A 27,981-nucleotide genomic window follows, 5' to 3' on the forward strand; every position below is an offset into this window, starting at 1 on the left:
CATAAATCCAGTCTCAAGCCCCCTCCCCAGGAACTCCCTCCCGGATTTTGATAAATATGGGCGTAAATAACACATGCCTGTCCAGTTGGTTTTGTTTTGTTTGGGTTTTTCATTTGTCCCTCATATCCCCTCCTTTTCTATTCCATTTTCACAATGCTTATAAGAAAACAATAGTCCCGGGTACCAAAGGGTAGAAATCTAATTGCAGAGAACAGCTGTACTGTTCACAAAACAAAAGTGACATGCCACGTGGAGGGGACGGAGCTGCCCACGGCCTAGCCACCTGCAAGGCCCAGTTGGACTGCAGAGAAAACAAACTCCTCCTTTACTAAGTTATCACAGAACACTCCCAGACATAACAGAACTAGAACTTGGGTTTTAAAACAACCGGATAGGCAGCTAGTAAGAAACCGATATGCTCAAAGCTGGTGCTCTGTCACCTGAGCCACAGCTCCACGTCTAGATTTATGGTAGTTAGTGGAAGATGAGAATCGCAAGTAGTTGAACTGTGATCCTCTGATCTCAGCCTGCTGAGTGGCTTAGGATGACAGGTATGAGCCACCAGTGCTTGGCTAAATCGAGACTTTTAAGATAAACATTTGTCTATAAGTAAATAAACAAACCACTCACAGATAGGATTCTCCTAAAAGTGAGTGGAGATTCAGCTTGACAGTAGGTTTGCACCTTGTAGAAAGTCCCATGTGCAAAAAGCCAATGCAGAGAACTAGAGCGCATGTGCATGTGCGTGTGCATTTGTGTGCAACCACACCTGCATATGTGCGTGTACAAGTGTGTGCACAGATATACCCATGCATCAAAACGTTCGGCATCAGAGACCTCCCACTGCACACCCCTCCTCCATCCCTCTGAGCCCGTGGCTTTTCCAACTCCCTCCTCTCCTGTGCTTCCAGGGCTTCCCGATCTCCTCAGTTCTCTTGTGTTTTATCTGAGTTCCTCATCTGCTCAGGACTTTTCCAGCAGTGGTGTTCAGACCTTCATCATTTCGGGTGCATTCAGGTTTGGGTGTGCATCCATCAGGTGCCCCGAGGGTGGTCCCAGGGTGCGGGGCAGGGCCTGCTGCCAAGGGTCCCCACGCACCGATTTCACCTGTCCCATGGAGTTAGCATGCACTAAGTGCTCGCAGACAGTCTTGGAAAACGTCACCAATGTGGGATTGCTCTGCCTTCTTTGTTTGCTTGTTTATGGCATGAAACTCCAGGCCTCCTGCTCGTTGGAGTGGGAAGAGGTTAGTGCAGCACATGCACTAGTGGGGGGCATTGATTTTCTGGTGAAGGAATTATTGGCCACACACTGACCTGGCGTGCACTGGGAGGGAGCTAAGGGGCGTGGGGGCAGCTCTTCAGTCTGCAGGCTGAGGGAAGAGACCTCAGCTGAAATGTAAACACGCCGGGCCTGCTTTCCATAACCACCGTCAGCCAGGCCCCAGCTCCCAGGGCAGCCTCACTCACTGCCCTGGTTAGGGGTTTTGACACGGAGCTTAGACTGCACTAGTACCATCAATTCTAGTCATGCGGGGTTCTTGGAATCCCCACCTCTTTATCTGACCAGGGCTCATTCTTATCTTTGAAAGATTAACCACAGTGTGCAACAGAGCTCCACAGCTTCCCTCCTGACTCTGCAGCTGCCTTTTCCCAGGGACAGCATCTCAGCCGGGCGCCAGTGCCTCACGGCCTGTCATCCATTTACTCAGGAGGCTGAGATCTGAAGATCAGGGCTTGAAGCCAGCCCAGGCAGGAAGGCCCGTGAGACAATTCTCTCCAATTAACTATCTAAATAAATAAATAAAGCTGGAAGTGGAGCTCTGGCTCAAGTTGGGGAGTGTTAGCCTTGAGTACAAAAGCTTAGGGACAGCACCCAGCCCTGAGTTTAAGTGCCAGGCCCCGTTGTCCTTTGCCAAGCTTAGACCTTGTACCTAAAACTACAACACCACAGAGCATCTCCCGCCATTCCTCTCTGCTTTGCAGATGTGAGCAGAGCCCTGACCACTCCCCCGGCCCCATTCCTTCCTGTCAGTCAAAGTCCAGGAATCCAACTTTGTTTTCCCAGAGCCCTTCCTACCAGTCCCTGCTGGCAACCAGCTCCTCACCTGAACTCCAGAACCCTTGTTTATTTCTTTAGGTTGTCAATGACAGGGGGAAAATCAGCTCAGCTCAGCTCAGCACAATGAGCTGTTTCCTGGCTTTACAGCCCTGGGAAACCTGGAGACAAGCCAGAGCCTGCCTCCAGGCCCCAGGTGTGTTCTGTGGCTTCCACAGGGCCCCTGCCAGGTGGGTCCAGTGGATTGTCTCTAGCTTGTCTCCACTTAGCAACTTCTGAGTAAGGCAGGCCATTGGAGGAAGTACAGAATCTGCAGTATTTCCATTAGAATTACTCTCTGTCTGTCTGTCTGTCTTCTGTCTGTCTGTCTATCTATCTATCTATCTATCTATCTATCTATCTATCTATCTATCTATCTATCTATCTACCTACCTACCTCTCTATCTATCTGTCTGGTGGTAGTTGGGGATTGAACTCAGGGTCTTACATTTGCTAGGCAGGCCCTCTACCTCTCAAACCACACCGCTAGGTCTTTTTGGAATTGGTTATCTTCATGTAGGCTCTTATTGTATCCCTGGGCTGGCGGGGCTGTGATCCTCCTATTTCTGCTTCCCTATGTTGAGAGGGGAGATGACAGGTGTGCCCCACTATGCCCAGCCATTTATGGCTGTGGAGTTTCATAAGCTTTTATGTCTAGTTTGGCTCTGAACTGTGGTTCCTTGATTTCTGCCTTCCAAGTAGCTAAGAAAACAGGAATGGAGCCCAGCTTGGATTATATTCTTTCTTTTAAAAAATCTTAATTTCTAATTGTTATTATAATGGTATTGTACAGAGGGGTTTACAGTTTCATAAGTCAGGTAATGAGCACACTTTTGAATTTAATTTTTTAATTGTTATGATGTATAGAGGGGTTACGGTTACATTTCTTTTGGACAATGTCATCCCTTCCTTTACTCTCTCTCAGTTTCCCCTCTCATTCCCACCCATAAGTTGTATAGCTCATTTTCAACACGGTGTCTAGTGAGTGCCACTGCTGCATTTGTTCACCCTTTGTTCCTCCATTTCTGTGTCCTCCTTCTGCCAAAGACAAAGGAATGAACGAGCAAGACGAAAAGAAAAGAAAACAAAAATAGCAACAGAGGGAAAAAAACCCTCTTGTTTCTGTTTCCTGGAGTTCATTTCGATCACTATGATTTCCTATGATCAGAGGTACATAGACATCTCACCTCTGTGCTCCTCCCCAAGAGCGTCCTCCTTTGGTCTCACTGTGGGTCAGTGCCTGCAGTCCCTTGTAAATGATCATGTCCCGTGTATTTTAGGTAAGTATACTTCTTTTGGACAACGTCACCATTTCCCTCACTCTCTTAATTAACAAGTTAATTTGTTCTGGGTGCGTGTGTGTGTGTGTGTGTGTGTGTGTGTGTGTGCGTGTGTGTGTGCGTGCGTGTGTGTGTGTGTGTGCGTGCGTGTGTGTGTGTGTGCGTGTGTGTGTGTGTGTGTGTGCGTGTGTGTGGGGGTGTGTGTGTGTGTGCGTGCGTGTGTGTGCGTGCGTGTGTGTGTGTGTGTGTGTGTGTGTGTGTGTGAGAGAGAGGGGGGGGAGACCAGGGATTGTCCCATACAGGATTAGGTAGGTCTGAGAACTGGGTGTCTGCTTGTCTCAGGATTGTAATAAATGTGCTTGGCATTGATTCATGTTATGTGTGTGTAGCATGCTCACGAGTGCCCCCTAGGGCCTGTGCGGGCCCACTCAATCTTGATGCTCGGCTTTTCTGGCCCAGGCTGGGTGCTGTTCCCCCCCAGCCGGCCCGTCTTTCTTCAGCTTAGCAGAAGAAATCATTCACTTCATTGAATTTCTAAAGAAGCATTGAGTTTACTGAAATGGGATCAAGATTCACGGCCCTTACTAAATAATATTTTTTTATGAAACCAGAAAAAATAGAGCTGACAGCCAGGATTTGAGCAAATAGAACCATTCTTTTTACTAAATTGGAAGGTACAACTTTAATCTTATCCGAAAGCTGAGAGTGACAAAGGGCCTGTGTCTGGAGTTCTGTGCTTTTTATTGGGTCCAAGAAATCAGACAGAGCCTCGCGGGTCACTGACCGTACTCCTCCTGAGCTGGGGTGTCCTTCACATGCCACCTGTGCACTCGGGACCTGGCGTGTTTCCCCAAGAGGGGGGACTAGGGCACAAGGAAGGCAGAGGAAGTGGAAGACAGCGAGCAATACGGCAGACGGAGCCTCTGGCTGTGGATAATTTCTTTTTTTTTTTTTTTAATTTAATTTTATTTTATTTGAGAACATACTGTACAGAGGGGTTACAATTACATGGGCAGGATAATGCGTACATTTCTTACCAAGCATTGCAGCCTCCTCCTTTGTTTACCCTTCACCTCCCTTCCCAGCCTCCCCCCTCCCCCCCACCCAATCATACCCCCCCTCCCCCCCCCACCGACATTGTAAAGCTGGTTTTGACATGACATTTTGTACTTCTCATTGTTGCAACAGGTCCACCTGAATCCTTAAACGACTTGTTTGTCCCCGTCTCCTCCACATGTTATACTGACATCAAATATAGTGAAAGCAGGGGTTATACTGTGGGGGAGGGACATACAAAGCAACCAAGAAATAATCTTATAAATGCGTTAGAAACACATGCATGAAAGAAACAAAAACATTAAAATACATATTTGAGGGTTTGTTTTCCTAACATCACATTCTCTGACTTTTTCCGCTTGACTCATACCTATACTAGATATTGCAAATAAGGGAAAACATGGGACCTATGTTTCTTTGGGCCTGGCTTACTTCACTTAATATAATTTTTTCCAAGCCTTTCCATTTCCTAACAAATGGGGAAATGTCATTCTTTCTGATGGAGGCATAGAATTCCAATGTGTATATATACCACATCTTCTTGATCCATTCATCTACTGAGGGGCATCTGGGTTGGTTCCATATCTTAGCTATGGTAAATAATGCTGCAATAAACATAGTTGTGCTGGTCGCTTTAGTGTGGCCTTGTTTGTGATCATTTGGGTAAATGCCCAAAAGTGGGATTGCTGGGTCATTGGGGAGCTCTATGTGGAGTCTTTTGAGGAACCTCCATACTGCTTTCCAAAGTGGTTGAACAAGTTTACATTCCCACCAACAATGAAGTAAGGTTCCTTTCTGTGCTGTGGATAATTTCAACAAGTACAAATGGTCTGTGGAGGGAGAGGGAGGCCGGAGGCTCCTGGAGTGTGTGTGACCCTAGCAGGTGGGGGAATCTGCAGGTGTTCGCGCAGCCTTTGGCTTTAAATCGTGTCTTCTTTGAAAAAGAAGGGCCGGAGTTTGCTCATGCAAGCCCATGGTCCAGCCCTACCCAATGAGACCTGCAGAAACAGCCCGGACCGAGGCGCCGCCTGGATGTAATCAGGGCAGGACTCTACCTCGCTGGGTTGGATGGAAGGCGCTCATCTCTGCCCTCCCTGGCGCCTGCCCCTCCAGAACATGGGCAAGATGGAGTTTTCCTGACAGGGCACCCAGGGCTCTTTGAGGAGGAAAATATCAAATGGCAACAGGTAGCATTTTATCATTTAGAAAACACGTTTTGTATCTATCTCATCTAGTCCATATGCCACTCAGACAATTACTGTTATCATATAAATATGCGAGTAAAGGTCATGTGACTTTTTTTTTTTTTTGTCAGTCGTGGGGCTTGAACTCTGGGCCTGGGCGCTGTCCCTCACCTCTTCAGCTCAAGGCGAGCGCTCTACCACTTGAGCCACAGAACCACTTCTGGTTTTCTGAGTGGTTTATTGGAGATAAGAGTCTCACGGACTTTCGTGCCCGGGCTGGCTTTGAACCAGGATCCTCAGATCTCAGCCTCCTGAGTAGCTAGGATGAAAGGTGTGAACCACCAAAGCCCAGCTTATGTGACTTTCTTCAAGTCAGATAGCCTGAAGCAAAGCCAAGACTTACCTCAAGAGACACACCTGACAAGAGGCAAGCTCTTACAAATCCGTGAGCTTGGAAAAGCACCTCACTGCTGGAAACACTGTAAGAGGAAAGGAAACTCTGAGGCAGAGAACTTGAGCCAGCTGGGCCTTGTTCCTGTTGAGGACCCTGGGGACCACAGAGCTACCCCGCCCACCAGATGAGGAGATGGAGACTTCATCCCTCACTCCTGCCGGGCTGTACTCGCAGCATCCCATTCAGGGAGGCTCGGGTGGAAGAAGACACAGAGGATGTGAATGAGGAGTCACAACAGAAAAGCCAATGGAAACAACTTGGATTGCTCCAGATAGCATTTCAGCTATAAAAAAGCCAATAATGGGAACGAGGGACAGTACCCGGCGTTGGTGAGGACTCTGAGGGCCGCTCCATGATGCAGGTCAGATTAGAAACCAGCATCAAAGCTGAAAGGCATTTTGGTAATCTACACTCGTGAATTATTCTCATTAACAAAGAGAGTGTGAGCAAGACACTTCCTGCCCAGCTTACACGCCCCACAGGAAGCAGAGAACGCATCTAGGACTGTCACTCACAATCGCTGACAATCCTCCGCTGTTTAAGGGCCTTCCACTCCCCCGTCTACCTTTTCCTCACTTATCTTTCTTACAATAATGATCACCTGGAATTATGTTTTTATATTTTTGTCACCTGCTTGGAGTTGTCTTCCGTGTGACAGCGTAAGTTCCACGATGGTGGAGACTTGTTTATGATTGCCTGCGCTTGTGTTTAGGCAGAGGTAATCGTGAGCACCTGGCAAGTGGGTGCCAGCTGGGATATGTGGATGGCATATGGATGCAAAGAAGATGAATGGAGGATGGAAGCCTGAATGGATGGATGGATGGTTGGATGGATGATGGGTGGATGAAAGGTAGAAGGTTGGCTGGGTGGAAGGCTGGTGGATAGATGGTGGATGGATAGGGAAGGTATGGATGGATATAAAGACAGATGGACAGATAGCAGAGGGCTGAATGGGTGGATAAGTGGGTGGAGGATGGAAGGCTAGGTGAATGGGTGGCTGGATGGAAGGATGAATGGATGGATGAAGGACTGAGGAGAATCCTTACCTTGCTAACTGTTCTCTAAAGGACAGGGGACAGGCTGGAGTTGACTCTGCTAGAACTAAAGTTGGGTCTACTCCCGCTGTCCCCAGCGAGTCTCTCTCCTTACCCCCCCCTCCCCCAGGGTGGTTCTCAGGAGAACTTGTCTGATGCCATCCACGGTTACACACTCAGCAGGCAATCTATTCCGAGAGACCCAGACATTCATTTACAAACACACCCATCTTCTCTGGGAGCCACATCCTTTCCCTCTGAGCACTGGCAAGTTGTACCAAGGCTCTTCCTGTCCACAGAAGAGCAGAGACCAAGACCAGGGGTCTGAGCCCGGGTCTGAAGGAGGCCGCGCCCTCTCTGGCCGCCGCTGTGCTGTGGTGCCTTGTTCTTCTCAAGCCCACGAGTCCCCTGGAGTTTGGTCCCTAGGGATCAAATACAGGCACCAACCTGGGAATGTCCCCACAGTGGCCACTCACTTTCCTGATTTCAGGAAAGACGTTCCTTCACGCCCAAGTCCTCTACGCTCATTGCTTCCCGGGTCATGTGACAAAGCGGTCAACGGGCAGTGGCTATGGCTGGTTGCCCTCACTAAGCTGATGTTAGAAGGGAATGTCCTCTCGGTACAGCAGTTACGAAGGACTCCACAAACATAGCTCGGTATACGGAAGTGAAATTAACCAAAGCAACCTCTTAGAGGAAGGACACAGGCATTGGCTGTGCATCACAGTCTGGACTCAGATTCTTTTCCCCGTGGGCTCTGGACGGTGAACAGCAGGAGAAGCCTGCAGTTAGGGGAGCGCCAACGGGGCTCTGCACCGCGGCCACGGCCGGCACCCCCCTCTCCTCCAGCGGGGGCCGCCCAGGTCTTTGACAGACAGCTCCGGCCACGGCTGGCTTGTGCTCTCCAGTGTTTAGGGCATTGGTCCTGGGACCCTTTCCCTTTGGATTTTGTGGAGAGACAGTCCCCATTGTCTCCGTAGAGATGGTTTGTGTGGTGTGGGAAGTTCTGAGGACGAAGCAGGTTGCGGTTTATCTTAGAGGTGTATCCTAGGTTTGGAAGGGGCGGACACGCTTGTTCCTGAAGAGGACCCCGAGGACACAATGACAGGGTAAGTCTTCCCTGTGGTCCTGCCGTTTTCTGTTGTTACCTTAAAGGTATTACAGTCACATGTGTCAGGTAAGGAGGACATTTGTTTTTGGACAAACCCTTCCCCTCGCTCTCTCCCAGTTTTTCCCTCCCGTCCCCACCCACAAGTTGTGTAGTTCATTTTTCACATAATGTCCGGTGAGTACCACCGCGACATTTGTTCACCCTGAGTCCCTGCATTTCTGTGCCCCCCCTTGCCTTCTCAAAGATGAACAAACAAGATAAAGGAACCAACAAGACAAGAAAACAAACACAGTAGGCCTTCCTGCGACTTGCCTTTTATGCCTCCTGGCTTGGCTTAGGATTCTCCTATAATAATGGGAGAATGCTTAGAATTTAGGGTTCACTCAGCATGGGCAGCCTCTTGGGATGGGGCTGGGACCCCAACTAAAATGTGTGCAGCTGGTGCCCAACAGGAGATTGGGGTGTTGAGAAGTTAATCCACGTGGCTCCTCTCCTGGGGCTCCAATGGGTCGGCCCATCATCGGTACACAAGGAATTCGCACAGCAGAGAGGGAGAGTTGTCCATTCCCCAAGATTCCACACACGTGTGGATCTAGAAAGGCCTTTCCCCAGAAGAGGGGCGTTCCTGTAATCTACATCCCGCGTGTTCTCATCTCTTGAAGGGGCTGGTAGGAGAGTCAGCCTCAGCGGGGGACTTGGGGGGTGGAATGATGTAATACTTTTGGAGTTGGGCCAGCAATACCAGAGTTGTTGTTCATTGTGTTATGGCTAAAGATTTGTAGACAAAGCTTGGCAGTGTGCTCGAAATGAAGAAGGCAGCTCCAGTTTGGCCTTCCCACAGTTGGCTGGTGCGAGGAGGATTTGATATGAGGCTGTATGGAAACAGCCCAAAGCTCGGGGCTCCCTGAGAAGCTGGCCACAGGGATTCAGCTGCCTCTGGTCTGATTTCAGCTGAAAATTGGTACCAGGCCTTCCTGGCTGAGGTGTTGGGGTGTGCGATGAGCGGATGAGGAAGGCTACTAACTTCTCTGGCATCTCTCCCCAGTCAGACAGGCTGGAGTCCCTCGAATGGAGGTCTAGGAATAGTGCTTCTGGTCAGGTACTGTGCTCATGCCTGGAATCCTGGCTTTTTAGTAGTTTACTGACCTAGAGCCCCATGCAGAGACAGAATTGTGTGTGTGTGTGTGTGTTTGTGCATGTGTGCGCATGCATGTATGTGCATGTGTGCATGTTTACCTTTGGGGACACTCAGCTCTGTATTAGTAATGATTTGTGCAGTATCTAATATGTGCAATGAGTATTGAAGTTATGAGAATGCAATTTTTTTTCTTTTCCTTTGTGTCTTTTGCTGTTTTTGAGATAGGGTCTTTCCTCTGTGCCCTGGCTGGCTTCGAACTCATGATCTCCTGCCTCAGCCTCCCAAGCACTGGAATGACAGGACAGGTGTGAGCCACCATGCACAGTTCTTACTCCCCTGGGATCCAAATCTATGATTAGGCCAGGTGCCAGCAGCTCATGCCTGTAATCCTTAGCTACTTGAGAGGCTGGGATCAATCTGAGGATCATGGTTCGAAGCCAGCTCAGGCAGGAGATTAGATAAGATTCTTTTTTTTTTGGTGTGTGTGGGGGGGGGTTCGGTGGTGGGGCCTGAACTCTTGGCCTGGGCGCTGTCCCTCATCTCTTCAGCTCAAGGCTAGTGCTCTACCACTTGTGCTACAGCGCCACTTCCGGCTTTTTTCTTTTTTCTTATATGGTGCTGAGGAATTGAACCCAGGGCCTCATGCATGCAAGGCAAGCGCTCTACCACTGAGCCACCTTCCAAGCCCCCTCACTAAGATTCTTAACCACCAGAAAGCTGTAAGTACAAGTGTGGTTCAAGTGGTAGAATGCTAGCCTTGAGGGAAAAGGCTAAAGAATCATGCCCAGTCCCTGAGTTCAAGCCCCAGTCACCCAGTACAAAATAAAATCTATTATTGGACAGAGACATGAGTCAGTCATGGTTTGGTGTAACAGGTGCTTTACTGAACCTGTGTGGCGACGTGCTGCCTGGAAGTGAGGGACCCAGTGCAGGTTGTTGATGTAGATGAGGGAGGGGCGGCCGGAGCACTGGAGAACCTCAGACCCCGAGAGACTGTCCTTGTGGCGAGCAGGTTGGATGTTGCGGCAGGCAGCATCTTCACCAGCTGAGAGCGAGTAGAGAAGAATGATTGTGGAGCATCGGGCCCCAGCGTAGGTCAGAGGGGAAGGCAGGTCCCTTGCAGAACGGCACACACTTAATGTGGTGATGAAGTGGTATCCAGAGCACTTCGGCCCGCGCGGTGCGGACCACAGACCCCTCCCCCCAGGTGTGTGATCAACATCACGCCAGCAGCTTTGCTGCTCCGGAAGCTTCCTTGCCTGGTGGGGTGCCCTGTGGCAGGGGAGGTCCGTGGTGTGGAGAGTGTGGGCCATCTCGAGGTGGGTTTGGTGGGCAGCAGGGACGGAGGCTGAGAGGCTATTGAACGTGAAAGATTCAGAAGGACTGGCTCAGGGCTCTGGACCGGCAGCTGCATAGGTGGTGCTTCACAACTAAGAAGCGGTAACTTAGAAGGAGCGGTGGAGTTTAAGGGGAAGGCAGCTGGCTGGGTCCACGACTGGAGGGGTACCGGGGAAGGAGACACGCAGGGTGGATTCTTCGGAGAGAGGTCTGCGCTAGATTTGGGAGGAAGTAGGGACACGGCGTACAAGCAATTCTTTTCAAACGCTGAAATATTGAAGATGACACAATATGGAATTTGATTTTAATTGGAGACACGTGAACATATTTATAGGGCACTTGGGCCACTGGTGCTTTCCCCAAAGAAGAAAAATCTGGTCCACAGATGGTGGCAGAAGACCAGAGGGAGGCAGAGGTGAGCGAGACCCCCCCCCAGGCCAGCACCCCAGGGCTGGACCTTCTCCACTCTTGGCCCCCCTTGGGACAGGACCGGTGGCTGCCTTCACTTCCTTAGATTCTGAGGGACACTCCGGTTCCCCCTGAACTCTGTCCTCAGAAGTTTATCTGAAGTTGAGTGGGCTTCTGTCTCTAACAACACCAGATGTGAGGTGATCACCTGATTTCTGGTGTCACCCAATGTATTTCTGATTCTCAGCTAGGCCCATTCTATAGGGGGACCCACAGGGCCTCCTTTTGTCAGCTGCTCATGACACACCCCCAGAGTCCCGCTGGACACACGCTTACAATCACCGATCACCACAGTACCCCATGTCCCTACCTGACACTGCCCTAGACTTGGACAGACATCTGTAGGAACTTAGTTACGCAGTCCACTTTACACCCCATCATCCTAGAGACAGGGAACCATCGAAACAGTAGATGTTGTTAGAGGAGGTGAGAAGGTCTGACAAAATATGAAGAAGCTGTGCTGACAGCACGTCAATAGACGTGTGGAGAGCCCACCTGATGCATCACCAGTCCTTAAAGGGGGCTCAGCCTAGAGGAGGAGCAGGAAGTCAGCTGGGCAGAACTACCTCCCTTCCCTGGGCCTTTGTGCTTTGTGGAGTGTGTGTGGGGGGGTGTTTTCCCAGGGAACTCTCAGTCTTCTGGGGATGCTGTACTTTACAACTTGGTAATAAAACATGAGGGTTTCCTGGCATATCATGTGGGATCTCTTCTCTCTGGGGATGTAAACTAAAACCCCTGGGAATATACTTCACAGTCCTTGCTGGGAGAAATGCCTGGTGCCTTCCAAGCCAAGTCCTTTCAGATGACTAGGAAGAGAAGCCTCCTCTATTGACTAAATCATTTGCATGGCTTAGCTCATGGCTGCTGAATTTCAACGTCTATGCCACAGGCCAGGTTTACAGGTGTGAGAAAAAGGAAGTTAGCGTGCTCCGTCCTCAGGGTTGGGATCCGACCACAGTGAGTTTTGCTTCCCTTTCAGAGATGCATGACTCGTTGGTTGGAGAAAGCATAGCTGAGCTTAGGTGTCCTTCTAGCTATTTGGTCTCTTGAGAATGTAGGTAATGGGCTAGGTTTGTTGAATTTGTGACATGAAGAAGTGCTTTCCCTTAGCTATAGGCTGCTTAGATGATTAGTTTCTCCAAGAGATCCTCCTGGAAGGACTGATTTTTCAGGACCAACCCGAGGCCTTTTGCCTTCCGGCTGAGAAAATGAAGTTTCCTCATTGTCTCCCTCTCTGTGCGGAAGGGTGTAGGGACTTTACCACAGAGAGAGTTCTCCATTCTAACTTCAATGAAACCTGCTGTCAGCTCTTGGGACCTGGAGTGAGGTATAACAGAGAAGGGTGGCAGCCAGTGTATCCCGAGATAGACGTTACCAAATCCCGGTGGACAGGGCTGCCTGGCCAGCTAGATCTGACCCTCCTCCTGACTGAAGGGTCACCCCAAGAGGAAGTATGACCAGGCAGCCTGGGCCACAGACAGCGTGCAGAGCTCCAGGGCGGCCAGTGCCACCCACCTCCTGCTGAGAGACACCACCCCTGTGCCAGGCCCTGCTCAGGGTCAGAGGACCAGCAGCAGCCCCAGGCCCTCTGCTGTGAATCGGCTCAGGGAGGCACCTCCGCGCCGGCCCCCTTCTCTCGCCTACCTAGACAGACGCCTTCTGCTCCAATTGGTGGCTGTTAGACCTCTGCAAAGGTAATTCTAGAAAACTCAAGAAACTCTGGGCTCCTGTAAATGAATGCACGCTTCTCATGGGAGAAGGAGAAGATGGGCTTGCAGGGAGAAGACTGGGTTGGTTTGCATGCACCCTCAGGCAGAATGCTGTCTCCACACACTCTTCCTTCCTACACATTACATCCCCCCCCCCCCCCACTATGCTACTTCCAGAAGTAGAACTTTCCAAGAAGTTCCTCTAAGAAAGGGTCCTTGAAGAAAGATTTGTTTGTAGCAAACTCGGGTTTTGAAAGCAATGGCTTTTATTTTGTGCTCTTTGTTTGCTTGTTTGTTTTGAGACAGGGTCTTGCAATGTAGTCCAAGCTGGCCTTGAACTCTCTGTCTTCCTTCCTCGGCTTCCCAGTGGCTGAGATGACGGGTATGGAAAGTACATCTGCTTGCAACTCCTTCTTCATGGCTGATCACCTGGGGCTGTGGCTCTGGGGACGGCTCTGGTCCTGCGGCTTGCCTCGGATTGGCCTGCGGGGCTGTGGCTACCTCAGAGCCGGCTCCAGTTTCCTGGCTGGGCCTGTCAGGGCATCTTCCCTTTGGCAGTGGGTAGTTGGGGGTGTGGGGCTGGGAGTAAGGGTAGATGAGGGTGTGTGTGTGTGTGTGTGTGTGTGTGTGTGTGTGTGTGTGTGTGTGTGTGTGTGTGTGTGTCGAGGGGGCATGCCTTCACGACCCGATAGAGTGTGGAGGGGATTGTATGAATGCTATACCTCCCGACTCTGAGAATTTGTGTCTTGCATCAGTTCTGGAAAATTCTGAAAAGTAGCATGTCAGGCCCATTCTCTTAAGTCTTCCCTTCTGGAATTTCATTCAGATGCATGTTACACCCATCCGCTGGCCTTTCCCGGGCTGCACCTCTCCTTCCCACAGCCCACAGCCTGTGTTTGACACTCGCACAGGTGACAGCCGGTGTCCGGTTGTTGTAGTATCTCCGATTCTGCTGCTTGTGTCTGCGGGTGCGTCTCCACCTGCCCTGTGAGTGTGGAGACTGGCTGTTTAGGTTCGTGGTCAGTCGGTGGAAGGCAGAGGTGAGCCGCAGAGCCCTGGTTTGCCGCTGGCTGGCTTCTCTGTGAGAATCGACTTCAAACCAAATTCTCAAAGATCGCCTGGGGGCCTTAAGGGTGGTTTGCAATCAGGCCCCGAACCCCAAGAGGCCACATCTGTTATTGGGAATCTCAGGGAATGTTTTGTCCCCCTTCTAGCCAGAACCAAGGTGGCGTGGTAAGATGGCCCATCTCTCCAGTGTGGTTCTGGGCATGGTGGGCTCAGCTCAGACCCCTGGCCGTGGGCCCCCCTCCCCCACAGCATCTTTCATGAGCAACCAATCCAGAAGGAGCTCAGCTGAGACTGGCTATCAGTCATCCTGAACAAGAGTCTCTGTTCAATGTGGGAGGAGAGGAGAGGAGACGTGTCCAGGGCACAGACTACTTGTGATGGCTTGAGGAGAGTCATGTTGACTTTTTCTCCCCAAACAGCCAATAAAAACCACACGAACCTGGTTCATTATTTATTTAAGCTGTGATTGATACTCAGGGGATGGGGTTCTTGCCAACTAGGCTATTCAAAGCTCACTGGTGTGTATCATTTGGAAAATAATTCTTTGCAGGTGCCAAGGGCACACATACCCAATGCTGTTCTTTTTTTTTTTTTGTCGGTGGTGGGGCTTGAACTCTGGGCTTGGGCGCTGTCCCTCAGCTCTCCAGCTTGCTAGCACTCTACCACTTGAGCCACAGAACTACTTCTGGTTTTCTAGTGGTTTACTGGAGATAAGAGTCTCATGGACTTTCCTGCTGGGGATGGCTTTGAACTGAGATCCTCAGAGTCAGCCTCCTGAGTAGCTAAGATTACAGGCATGAACCACTGGCCCCACTGTCCCAATGCTGTTCTTAAAACTTCAACTGGAGAATCTGTTGGTTAACACGTAGTTTACTTAAGAGCCTTAATTACCTTAGTTCACTTTTGGAGGAAATCTGAGAGTGCTTTGGTGTGCTGCCGAGAAGTACAATAACCTTGTTTCTCTAAAATGAAGTACAATGAGCTCTTTTCTTCTCTAGTAAGTCTGAGCTCAGAGCCAGGCAGAGGCAACCCTGCCCCTGGGCCCGAAGCACCTGCCTGTGTCCATCCTTCCTCCCCTCCTCCAGGCTCCTTCGATTTCTCCAGGAGATGTTTGAGCCAACTGCTGGGTCAGGGTCCCCTGCAGGTATGTTGCCAGTAGGTTGAGAGGCGACTTAAGTTTGTGTTAAATGATGATGGAAAGCAGGTGTGGGGAAGGTGGTACCCCCCCCCCAGCTGCACCTGCAAAGGAGAAGAGGACCACATCACCGCTCACGATGAGAGATTTGTATCTGGTCCCTGAGTCATCCAACCTAGCCACAGCTGGAAGGGGACAACCCTGCCCCCCCAAGCTATGTGTTTACAGAGGTAAACACAGGGTTCAGCAACACCTGGCCCCTTCTCTGCGTGCATCTATGGTCGGATTTGCTGTTGTCAACAGAATCTCAGTCCAGTTGCTTGTGGGGGGCTGACAGGTAAGCAGATTTTGCAAACCTGCAATTTCTCTTAGGTGGTGGCGGACGTCCCCAGTGCTCCCCAGATTTTAGATGTGGGGTAATGGCTGGCAAAGGCTGCTGCAGGCAGGCCCTCTTCCCTCCCTCCTACCCACCCCCCCCTCCCCTGTCTGCGTGGAGGCCCAGTGATGTTTCTGGCAAGAACCCTGTTCTGTCCCGAGGTGACCCGAGGGTCTGGCTGTCCCTGGCTAAGTGCACCGTGAGGTGGGGGGGGGGGGGCGAGTCTATTAGAGCTGGGGTCTCTCAGTGACCTCAGTGGGGCTGGTGTGGAGTGGCTGACTCAAAACCAGCCTGTGGAACATAAACTTGTAAGATTCCAGTGGCATCTAGCAGGGACTTCCAGCGACAGCTGAGGCCCGGCAGTGTGACACTGTGACACCTGCTCATCACTGGACAAAGGACCCAGGATACCTGTGTCTGCTAATTGGCTGCCGTATGCAAACAGGTGGTGTTCTGACCCAGCAGGAGAGCTTCCACAGGCCACGTGGAGGACAGGCTCGGGCACAAGCTGCCCCAGGCACTGCCAGTAACATCTTCTGGTTCGTAGTGTCCTCCAGCCCTGATTTCCATTTCAGCCCAGACCTCCACGACCTGGGTCTGTCTGGCTCTGGGCCTCCTCAGTTCTCTGCTCCTGCAGCTGGGGCCTCTACAAGTTGCCTAGGGGGGCTCAGCCCTACCACCCTGAGTCAACTCTGCCGGGCCCAGGGAGATCCAGCAGCCGCGGCTCGGGGGTGCTGGAGAAGGTTAGTCCCAGGCTGCCTCCTGGCACAGGTACCACTGCCACTGCCCCGGCTTCTCTTCCTCCTCCGCACATTAAAGCACCTCTCTGCTGGTACACTCTGTGTCATACCCTGATTCACAGTTCTGACCTGTGTGTGTATGTGTGCGTGTGTGTGTGTGTGTGAGAGACACTTCCCAGAGCAGAATGACCACAATGTGTTGGGATGTAAATGCGTATTGTAAGATCCTGACAGGAAATGTGAAGGGGGGCTTCCGGGTTCACTGCTGTAGGGCTCCCCATTGTTCTGGTACCGGGGTCAGCAGAGGACAGATGCCGGACAGCGAATCAACTGTCATTTATCTAAAACTCACTTAATTAGTTTCTATTATGCCTGGCCAAAATTTGAGGAAATGAGTAAAATCAGAAGAGCAACTATCTACACATCTCTAATTTTTTTAATTTTTAGTATTTGGATGTTGCTGTGGCTCCCCTGGCCTCCCCTCCCCACCTCTGTTCTCCTACATCATTCCCGTGTCTAGGGACCCTGAACAACATCCCCCACTTTTTCTGGAAGGGGAAAGGGTTAATTTAATTTGGGAAAAATAATGAAAAATTGGTTATGGTTAACACTTAGAAAGTATGGGTAAACTATGATAACAATCAGAATAAAGTTATCTTAGGAGTGTTTACAGCAGTGTGTGCCTGTGTGTGTGCATTCTTGGTTCACTTTTCCTGTAACGGCTCCCAACTTCTGCTAAAGTCATGCATGCCCTCTCTCCACAAATCTCAGATTTTCACTTTACACTCCAATTAAGCACATTAACTTTGCCTTGTTTGTTGAGCACCATCTGCTTTTAGGGGGATAGATTCAGACAATTAAAAACAGGAAAGCACTCAGTAGAGACCTACATACCACTGATGTTAACACAGACAGGATTTCTCCACAAAACTTCCTACTTTTCTTTGTGGTAATCAAATTATTTTTGCTATTGTTGTTGTTATTATTATTATTTGGCTACTCTTGGTTACAAATCACTTGTGACAAATTGAGGAATAAGGCCAGCTTTCTATTCATCAAGGCACAGATAGAGAAGAACCTGGTTAAGGTCGGAAACACAGAAGGGAAGAGAAGCGTGGGATCTTGGGGCTGGGCTAGGAGCAGCCCTAGGCTGGCCCACGCTGCTGCCAGGCTCCAGCCCTGAGGCAGGAGTTTGAGTGGGCAGCTGCTGTCTTATAGAGGGATGAGGACCTCTGAGGATGCCTTAACCATTCTATGTCTTCTTATTCCGTCATTTAGGGCGAGTGTCCCACCTCGTTATTCAACCGTGGCACGTGGGGCCTTGCTCTCACCTGAGCTCAAGGCCAAAGTCACACAAGGTCAAGAAGAGCAGGGGAGAGGCCCGGCCGGCTGGGGAGCCAGGCAGCCGGGGCTGGGTACCTCCTGGGGAACAGGACTTCCTCTGTTCTGGGAAAATGAAAGCTGAAGGCACTCCCCAACTTTCAGGCTTATTCATCCTCAGCACAGCTCACACAAATAACCAACAGGAAGCGTGGCAAGGCCTGGCCAACACATCTGAGTCTGACCTCTCCAAACCCTTCGGGGTGAGGATTCTGAGCAGCGGGGTCGTTAGACTAATGGCATTTAGACTAAGGCTGAGCTTGTCAATTGCAAGAAAGAAACTGCCCAATAACTTCCACAGGGAATGTTGATTTAAAGAATTGGGGGGCGGGTTGTCGAATGGAGGTGTGGCTCAGTAGTGCAGTTGCTGGCCAAGCATTCAAGAAGCGCTAACATTGCAAACAAGCCAAAACATCAGCTCTCTCCCCTAAAAAGATGATAGCAGAGGATTAGAGCAAGGAAGACCTGGCTAGGAAGAAGTAAAGACAACCATGAAGAAGACAGGATTCAGCAGAGTTCTCAGACACAGAGTTGGCCAAGCACTGGAAGGAGAGCCTGCCCAGAAAAGGCAGGATCACTGTTCCCAGGATGGCCGACCTTCCTCTAAGCAGCGGGGGGAGCACCTCAAACCCACCAGGGATGCCAAGCAAGAGGCAGGTGAGTCCCCAGCCATGGGGAACAGGGCAGTGGATGAGCAGGCCCACACACCCAGCTCCAGGCAAGGCCTCCCACTGTGTGCTCCCGGTGCCCTCTCTGGGCCGGCTCAGCTCGCACAATGTTCAGTGAACATCTTTCAGGGCACAGTACAGGCAAGCAGGCAATGAATCGCTCAGCGTCTCGGGAGGATTTCACTGACGGTCATGTTTGCCAGGCACCTTAAAGGCCGGACATTCCATGTGTGTGGGTCCCCCAGGGCTCCCCACACTCAGGTTCGAGTCCCAAGGCCTCACATCTTAAGCAGCTGCCAAGCTTATGCTGGGCATCCCGCCCGAGCCCAAGCGGCTTCCTCGTTGGATAACCAAGCCATGACTTCTCGAACCAAGCCAGGTAAAAATCTGCAGGTAAGGAACCGTGTCTCTCGGCAGACAGCCCTTCCGAAACACCAGAATGTCTGCTCTGCTGCTTCCTGCAGTCTCCTTTACCCTGCCCTCTCTCCTGCCTCTATGACATGGCAGTCCAGAATCTCCATAGCACCAAGCTCAGGTGCATGGCTAGAGGCACTGTGTCTCTTCAGGAGTTGAGCTAAGTTCTCTCCAAGCTTGGCTCCAGGACCAGGTATGCCGGTGCATGCTGTAATCCCAGCTAGGTAGGAGGTAGAGATTGGGAGGATTGTGGTTGAAGGGCATCCTGGGCAAAAAGTTAGTAGGACTCCATGTCAACAAATAAGTTGGCTTCGTGGCTGGCGCCTGTGGTCCCAGCTGCACAAGACACAGGTAAGAGGATCAAGGTGCACAGCCAGTCCTGGGGAAAGGCCCAGGAAGACTCTGCCTGAGAAACAATGAAAGCTTTTTAAGAGCTAGGACTGTGGCTCAGGTGGTAGAACGCCTGTCCGACAAGCAAGAGGTTTTACTGACAAAATAAGAACACCCCCAAAACAAACAAAATGCCAGAACACCCTGCTCTAGGTCTTTATCTTCCTCTGTTCCATTCATCTCTTTGGCTGCAGTGGTGGACGGGGGAAGGGATGAGTTCTTAGCTAGGCCCCAAATCCAAGAATGGGGCTTTGGAGGGCTGGGCAGGACTGCGAGGAGTCTCTTTCCATTCCTGGTGATCAGGTAACGAAGGCCCGAGCCGACTCCGCTGCTCCACCATGATTTGAGCGGGAGAGGGTGTGCTACCGGACAACAGGCTTGAAAGGAGAAACGACATAAGTTCCTGAGGGTCTCAGAGGCTTCTGTTTTGATCTCGGCTGGGGAGGTAGAGCAGCTCACCTGTGAGAGAGAAGCAGAGAGACAGAGAAAGACACAGAGAGAGAGAGAGAGGATATATGTACGCTTGCATTAGGAGGCCTCTTCCCTCTATTCCACCGGGGCCCCAGGCTCTGGATGCCCCAGCCCATTCAGCACTGACGGTCTCCCCCGGGAGAGGCCTCCCAGGTCTCCCAGGCCTCTCAGATGTGTGCTTTGTTGATTCCCTGGGTGTTTCTCAATCCAATTAAGTTGACGGTGCAAATCCACCCGAAGCCATGGGGAGGCGCAGCGTCCCCTGGGCGCTCTTGCGGCCCCGGTGCTGTGGTCCTGGAGTCCAGCTCCTGCCTCTCTGCTGTGGTGATGTGGTCATATGAATCCATGAATGCCTCTCTTTTTCTTAAACTGGTTTAGGGTGAATTCATGGAACCCACCAACCAACAATACCAACTCATGGTGCTTTCTCCCCTGGAAAGAAATCGACGGGGCCGAGGCACCACTGGCTGGCATCTGTGATCCAGGCTCCTGCGGGAGCTGCTGTGGCGGCATAGAAACCAGATCCGCTGTCCCTCGCCATGTCTTCCCTCCCTTGGCCATTAGTCAAGTCCTAGAACAATGACAGTTTCCCCCATGAGAAGTCCCGGGGACTCCCGAGCAGCCAGGTACAGGCGGGATGCGGGGTCATGCTCACAGAGGACGGCCTGTGGCCGCTGGCAGAGGAGGTAGAATAAGGTCCCCGAAGTTCACAATTTAATCCCCAGAAACTATGAATGTCAGCCTCTGCAGGAGTGGCACTCTGCAGATGGGGTGAGGAGTCAGTCGTGATCGATGAGGAGGGGCCTGAGCTGTTAGGGGAGCTGTTGTGGTCACTGCACCCTCCCCCCATGAGAGGGGCCGGAGGGGGTGTGTCAGGGAGCCAAGCGGGGCTCCCCGAAGCCCTGGATGGGAGGCAGCCTGGAGGGCACCTCATGTAGGATGGCACATCACGTAGGATGGCACCTGACTGAAAGCAAATACATTCGGGTGGTCCCAACGCCACTAGGGTTGTGGTAATTTGTTACGGTGGCAATAGCACACTAATGAAGAGAATCCAAGGAGAAGGATGGAATAAAGAGTATAGTGACCACAGAGGTCAGGCCTCTCACCAGGGAGAACGCAGAGATTTCTCATGATGGAGAAGGGAGAAAATCTGGACGAATGCCGTCTCTTGGATTGGAATTACGTGTATGCGCATAAGCCCATTGTGTTTAAAATAGATAGATGTAAGTATATTTTATACATGTGTGTGCAAATGTGTCTGTCTTAGCGCTGGCCACTGACCACTGCACTGAGATTCGCACACATCAGTAGCCATGGACACAGCACCAGACCTTGGCTTCTAAACACCCCTGTCCACTAAGCTCCAAAGCAGGTGGTGGGCAGGTGTGGGAAAGTGGAAGCTGAGCCTGGGCCAATTGCTTGTGCTAGAAAGCAAGGAAGGAAGAGTGATGGGGATAAATCAAAAAGGTTCACCAGGCAGCTCCTGCTGGCTGAATCCGGAACAATCTGAACTGTAAAATAAATATTGAGAGGCGTTGTTACAAAATGCAACAGGAAACCCCAAGTTCACACTACTATAAACAGACAGATGAATACACCGAAAATTTGAGGGAGAAGGGGATATTTGTATCGATTCCAATATTTTCCCTTACAGCGTGTAAGCTTCCTTAATTACTGGCTCAGTCGGCTATCTTCAGAGCTGAACCCAATCGATGTTGCTCACACTGCAGAGGGACAGTAAGAATCACCCTCACCCCTCTGACGTCGGCACTCCAAGTGTCTAAGAATCCATTGCATCATCCCCTCCCCCAATGGATGAATCTACCAAATAACTGAGCTGTTATATTCAAGTGTATCAAGGTGATGAGACGGAGAAACAAGGAAAGATTGAGGGAGGCAAGTAGAGGTGGGACAGGGGGACACCACAGGTGGCCGACCAGTCTGTCTTTATAAAAGACTTCCTTGGGATGGTCGTCAAACCCGGGGTGAGGTTTGGAGGCAGGAAGTAGTGACGTCCATGTTCCGGTTTTGGCAGCCGCGTTGAGACCAAGAGGAGCGCAGCTGTGCGTGTGAGAAGTGCTCGTTGGAAGGTCTGGGGTGGGAGTGGCGGTCGGGCATCCGCGGTAGGTTCAGGATATTTCAAAGAGCAGGGAAGAGAGGATGGAAAGAAGGAAGGGAGGAAAGGTCTCCCTTATTAAGTTTGCCTTAGATATTGTTTTAGGCTCTTTTTGAACCTAAGAAAATGGAAGGAGAAAACTGCCACCCTCTATAGAATTTCAACTCTTAACGCCTCTGTCAGCCGCAATAGTTCTATCAGATGCTCTCAGACGCTTAGCCTTTGCTGGCCTTCAGGATTTGGACATTTTTGAGCTGAAACTTTTTCCCCCACTCCTGGTTTGAAGCAAAAAATCTATATATTGAGGAATCAAGAGTATTAAATCACAAAACTGTAGAAGGTTGCTAAAATTTGGAAGAAATGAGCCTCAGGTGTGACCTGAGGCATATGATACTTGGTATCTCATTAGGTCCTGGGTGCTTTGATCTAGCCTCAGGGCAGAAGTTTCCTGCCCTTGCTGGGAGCCGGTACCTTTCTTTTCTGGGTCACACTTTACAATAAACCAAAAGCAGAGAAAGCAACTCTTTACTTAGAACTTTCAAGAAAAATTCCCCCATGTTCTTAACAACCCTGAAAGCCAAGAATGAAAAATTGTGAACTAAGGACCAGGAAATAACGTACACCCGTGCTAGCCACTAATGAGATGACTCACGTGGGAAGACTTTGGCTACAGCAGCCAAGGCGCTGTGGGCTGTAGATGCGCTCCTGTTTCTCCCTTGCCCCGGTCCACCTCTCCCCTCTGAACAGAGGACGGGTGCTCCTTAGGCTGGTGGGGTGCAGCTTTCTCCCCTCTGGGGTCCTGTGTGGCCCACAAATATTATGGATTCCTTGAAGATGTTGGGATTATAGAGACAGCATCACTTGATCTGAAAATCCTGCCACTCACTCTTTAATGGAGGTGAAGTTTAATGTCAGTGCGGATCCTAAGTGTACGATTTGAGTTTTGATGAATGTGTATGCCGGTGTAATGAGGAGCTCAAGGAATTCTAGACAATTCCTTTCTAGACAACCTCCATTCCTAGAGATGACTGTTTGGTTTCTTTTCATTTAAACTTATTTTCACTGAGGCTTAAAACATAAGCACATTATGCACGTGGGAGTTTCCGTGGTGTCTCCATGTATGTGCACATTTTGCAATATTGAAATCAGGGTTGGCATATTTATCTTCGCAGACACTCACTGCTTCTTTATGGTCAGAATAGTCAGAATTCTTTCTTAAAAATATATAGTACAAAATTGTACCTTACTGTGAAATGGTATACCAGAACACTCTCTCTCTCCCTCTCTCTCCCTCTCTCTCTCTCTCTCTCTGAGCAAAGCCTGGTCTTGAACTAGGCTGGTCTTGAACTCATGGTTCTCATGCTTCTGCTTCTTGAGTGCTGGGATTACAGGTGTGTGCCACCACACCTGGCCCACTAGAACTTCTTCTACCTAATTCAGTAGTCACTGGTCAACACATCTCATCCCTTCTTCCCATCACTTTTCCTAGGACATGGCAATCACTTTGATTCTCAGCTTCGAGGAGATCAACATACTTGAAGCCTAAATGTGAGTGAGAATGTGTAGTACTGGTCTTTCAGTGCCTGGCTCAGTGCTCTTAACAATAATCCATTTCTATCTATGTTGTCACAAATGACAGGATTTTTAAAAAGACCGAATAGTATTCAGCTGTATATGTGCATTACACATTACGCTGATGGATAGTTAGGCTGCTTCTGTTTCTTGGCTATCGAGAATTGTGCTGTGATGAATTGAGGCTGCAGATGTCTCTGTGATAGGCTGGCTTCGTTTCCCTTGGATGTATTGCTGGACCATATGGTAAGCTCTATTTTTAATTTTCCGGAGGAACGTCCATATTGCTCCCGCAAGGACTGACTCATTTGCATTCCCACCAACAGTGTCTATTGCTCCCCTTTCCCAAACACTTGTTTTCAGTCTTTTGATAAAGCCATTCTTACTTCAGTGAGGTGACATCTCCTGGTGCTTCTGATGTGCATTTTCTTGATAGCTGGTGACATTGAACATTTTATCATGGGTCTGTTGGCCATTTGCAGGTCTTCTTGAGAAATGTCTGTTTCAAGCGGTTTGCTACTTTTAGGTTATGTTCTTTTTTATTTCGTTTGCAGTTGATTTTTCAGAGCTCCTTGTATGTTCTGGGTGGATATCCGGTACCGCTTGTGAGACGTGTAGTTTGCAAATATTTTCACTTATTCTGTGAGTGATCTCTTCACACTAGATGAAATGCTTTTCAGTTTGTTATTATCCCATTTGTCTGCTTTTGCTGGTGTTTCCAGTTGGGTTCTTGCCCCGTGGAAAAATAAAATACAATGACATGAGAATAAAATAGGTTTGAGAAGGGAAAACACACCTCAATGACAATATGGAGTTCCTAAGTGCCCTCCTGAGTTTGGTCCTTTTTCATTTCTTTTGTGGCTGTTTTTGCTGTGTAGAGGTCATGCTTTTATTGGAACATATGTCTATATCTTTTAAATGTTTTGATGCTAATGTAAAGAAATTTTTTCAATATTACTTTCTAATTGTTGTTGCCACATAGAAAAACAATCGACCTTTTTGTTATGTGGCCATTCTAAAGTAGATTCATCCGAAATTTTCTGCATAAAGAACTTCTAAAATTCTAATAAATACCATTGTCCATCCTTCTCAGTCTGTATGCATGCCTCATTTCTTTTTTCCTCCCTTACTATGCTGGCTGGGACCTCTCACTGGGTGCATATGGAAAGGATGTGGTAAAAGTGACTATTCTTGCTTTGCTCTTGATTTTAGAATCGAAACATTTATTTTTTTCACCATGAGGCAGAATACTAGCTGTAAATAATCTTACGCAGCCTGGATCAAATTTTCATGTGCTTCCTCAAATTAAGGGAATAAATGAGAATCATTTTATTCTTAGCACGCTGGAAGTTATGATCGAGAATTAACCTCAACTTTTGTCAAGTGCTATATTGACACTCCAGTGTCCAACTTAACAGCTTTGCCTTTCAGTGATAAGCCTGACCTGATCACTAGAGATTGTGTACCTTATTATAGTTGTTTTGCATGTTTGAAAATGGAGTTTTATGTCTAGGTTATTTTTCAGTAAGGTTGGATCATTGTTGGTTTGGGGCTATGTGTGTGTTGTGCTGGTTCTGGGGCTTGAACTCAGGAGCACTTGACTTTTTTGCTCAAGGCTGGTGCTCTACCACTTGAACCATATCTCTGCATTTAGCCTTTTGCTGGTTCAATGGAGATAAGAATCTCATGGGCTTTTTTGTTTTTTTTTTTTTAGCCTGGGCTGGCTTAGAACTATGATCCTCAGATCTTGGCTTCCTGCGTAGCCAGGATTCCAGGCGTGAGTCACTGGCGCCTGGTGCCCTGGAACTCTGATGAGGAGTGTTGACAATACTTTTAAAAAAGCATTTCTTTTTGGTGCGATATGTACAGCTTTGAGTGGGTATAGCACAGTGGGGCCCTGAGTGTACACACCTCACTTCAGTAAGTGCCAGCAAAGCGGCTGTGCCCATTTACACCCCTGTTTGAGGCCTGGCAGTGCCACCCAGAAGAGTTATTCATGAGCCAAGAGGCAAGACAGGGAGCTGTGCGGGGCCATTGGAAGCTTGGCTGGAAGTTTCACCTTGCTGGGCTCATGGCCTGACTGCCAGGCCTGTGTGTGTGCTGGTTCAGATATGTCCCACTTGAATAAGGGGGTACCCCAGGTACCAGCTTGGGGCTGGGTATCCCCAGTGAAACCTTGCTTCATACTGCAGTGAGTTGGAAATTCAAGAAGAAAACTAAGAACTAAAGCTGCTTCTTATCATGTGTGTGTGTGGCTTGAGAACACTGGCTACGAGAACTTGAAAGAACTTTCTTTAGGCCTGGCAAAGCTAAATTAGGTCTCTTTCCCTCTGCTCCACTTTTCATCCCCTGCTTTCCCATTCCTTCACCTCCCATTCCCACCTTCCCTTCTTCCCTTCCCATTAGCTTCTTCTGGGGTGCTTTCTGCTAAGTCAGTCATTTGTAAACCCTTAGCTTAGTGGTTTTAAAAAGCCAACTCACATAGCAGATTCTTTTGTTCTCTCCCTCTGTTTTCCCTCCCCCCTTCCCTCCCTCCCTCCCTCCTTCCCTCCCTCCCTCCTTCCCTTCCTTTCTGGAGCTGGCCTGGACCCCAGAGTGGCTCTGAGCACAGCTCTCCTGGCCTCTGACATGCGTTCTTTCAGTTGTTTGTCTTTGTTCTGGTAAGGTTTGTCTTCTGTGGAACAAACAGGAGCACATGGCACGGGTGCACAGAGGCCTGGGTCTGGTCAGCCAGCCGGTCCCACTCTGTTCTCTCCCTGGCAGGCTGCACGGCCTTCCTGCCCTTTACATAAGCGGGATGAAAACAGTGCCATCTTTTGTGGCTGTTGCGAAGATGAAATTGGAATAACGCTGGCGGCTCACAGGCCAGGGAGACAGCAGACAGACAGCAAGCAGCAACAGGCCACACTGGAGTTCCGCTCAGGACACTGGGAGAGGGAGGGGAAGTGGCCGGCGGGGGACCCTGGGACGACCCTCCACCGTTCTCCTTAACACTGACAGCCACCCAGCAACCTACAAGGCCCTTGCCAGCAGGGGGCTGGCTCACACCTACAATCCGAGTTCCTCGGGAGGCTGAGGACGGAGGATCGCGGGGCAATGCCAGCCAGGTCATGAAGTCCTGAGAGTCTGATCTGCAATTAGCCAGCACAAACCTGGGAGGGGAGCTGTGGCCCACGTGGTAGAGTGCCAGCCCCGGGCAGAAAGGCTGAGGGCGCAGCCCCCAGGCCCCGAGGTGAAGCACTAGTTTGCGCACACGCATGCACACACGCTTGCGCGCGCACACACACACGGCCCCCGTGCGGGAGGAGAGGAGGTGCAGGTGATTCCAGCCGGGTCTGGACGGAGCCCAGGCGGGGAGGCCCGCACTCCGCACCCCGCAACCCCCCCATCCCCGCCCCGCCCCCCCCCTCCCCCCCCCCCCCCCCCCCCCCCGCATCCCCGTCCTCCAGGACGATGCTGGCCGGTCCGAAGAGGCCGGGTCCGGGTCCTGGCCGGATTTCCTTTCGAGGGGTCGCGGGTTCGCCGCTCGCCCGGACTTCTTTCTGTGCGGGGCGGAGCGCCGGGAGCGGGGCCTCCCACAGCCCCATCCGCAGGGAGGGCCGCGGGGCCTGGAGGGCGCGAGGCTGGGCGCGGAGGCGGTAAGGAGGCCGGTGCGGAGGCGGTGCGGAGGCGGTGCGGAGTCCCGTGCTCGCGGAGGCGGTGCGGAGTCCGGTGCTCGCGGAGGCGGTGCGGAGGCGGTGCGGAGGCAGTGCGGAGCCCAGTGCTTGCGGAGGCGGTGTGGAGGCCGGTGCGGAGGCTGGTGCGGAGGCGGTGCGGAGGCTGGTGCGGAGGCGGTGCGGAGGCGGTGCGGAGCCCAGTGCTCGCGGAGGCGGTGCGGAGTCCCGTGCTCGCGGAGGCGGTGCGGAGGCAGTGCGGAGCCCGGTGCTTGCGGAGGCGGTGCGGAGGCTGGTGCGGAGGCCCCGTGCTCGCGGAGGCGGTGCGGAGGCGGTGCGGAGGCGGTGCGGAGGCGGTGCGGAGGCGGTGCGGAGGCGGTGCGGAGCCCGGTGCTCGCGGAGGCTGGTGCGGAGGCGGTGCGGAGCCCGGTGCTCGCGGAGGCTGGTGCGGAGCCCGGTGCTCGCGGAGGCCGGTGCGGAGGCTGGTGCGGAGGCCGGTGCGGAGGCGGTGCGGAGGCCGGTGCGGAGGCCGGTGCGGAGGCGGTGCGGAGGCCGGTGCGGAGGCCGGTGCGGAGGCGGTGCGGAGGCCGGTGCGGAGGCCGGTGCGGAGGCGGTGCGGAGCCCGGTGCTCGCGTAGGCCGGTGCGGAGGCGGACCCGTGGACCAGTCCTTCCGGAGTGCAGGGCTGGGTAAGGATCCCAGTGTGGCTCCAGGGGCTGTGCTGGCCAAGCGGGGTGGGCTGGGTGCGGGGCCTGGTGCGGGCTGGGGCTGGGTGCGGTGTGGGGCTGGATGTGGCCTGGGTGCCGGTTTGGGTGCGGCCTGGGTGCGATGTGGGGCTGGGTAGGCCTGGTGTGCGGCTGGTTGCCGCCTGGTGCGGGCTGGGCGTGGGGCTGGGTGCGGTGCGGGGCTGGATGAGGTGTGGGGCATGGTGGGAGCTGGGTGGGTGCGGGGCTGGGTGCGGACTGGGTGAGGTGCGGGGCTAGGCGCAGTTTTCCTTGGGCACCGCACCCCGGGGTTGATTTCTTGGGCGCCATCTGAGGTTCTGTCTGGCTGAGCCGTTGAGGAAACAGGGAGATAGGGTTCGTGTGCGCCCCATCTGCTTGGATTTCCCCCTCCACCCCCCCCCC

At 51.4% G+C, this 27,981-nt stretch overlaps 1 protein-coding gene across 1 annotated transcript; it reads right to left on the reverse strand.

Annotated features, from left to right (window-relative positions):
• Positions 1-987: 987 nt before the first annotated feature.
• On the reverse strand, positions 988-27,888 carry LOC122107228 (basic proline-rich protein-like). Its single transcript, XM_042678818.1, has 3 exons — positions 26,655-27,888; positions 10,239-10,399; positions 988-1,107 (listed from the first exon to the last, which is right to left on the reverse strand). Exons 1-3 carry the CDS (start codon positions 27,886-27,888, stop codon positions 988-990), a joined length of 1,515 nt encoding a protein of 504 aa, XP_042534752.1.
• Positions 27,889-27,981: the final 93 nt, after the last annotated feature.

The sequence above is a fragment of the Dipodomys spectabilis genome, unplaced genomic scaffold, assembly GCF_019054845.1.
Source record: "Dipodomys spectabilis isolate Male_0828 unplaced genomic scaffold, ASM1905484v1 ptg000049l, whole genome shotgun sequence".
NCBI classification, from domain to species: Eukaryota; Metazoa; Chordata; class Mammalia; order Rodentia; family Heteromyidae; genus Dipodomys; species Dipodomys spectabilis.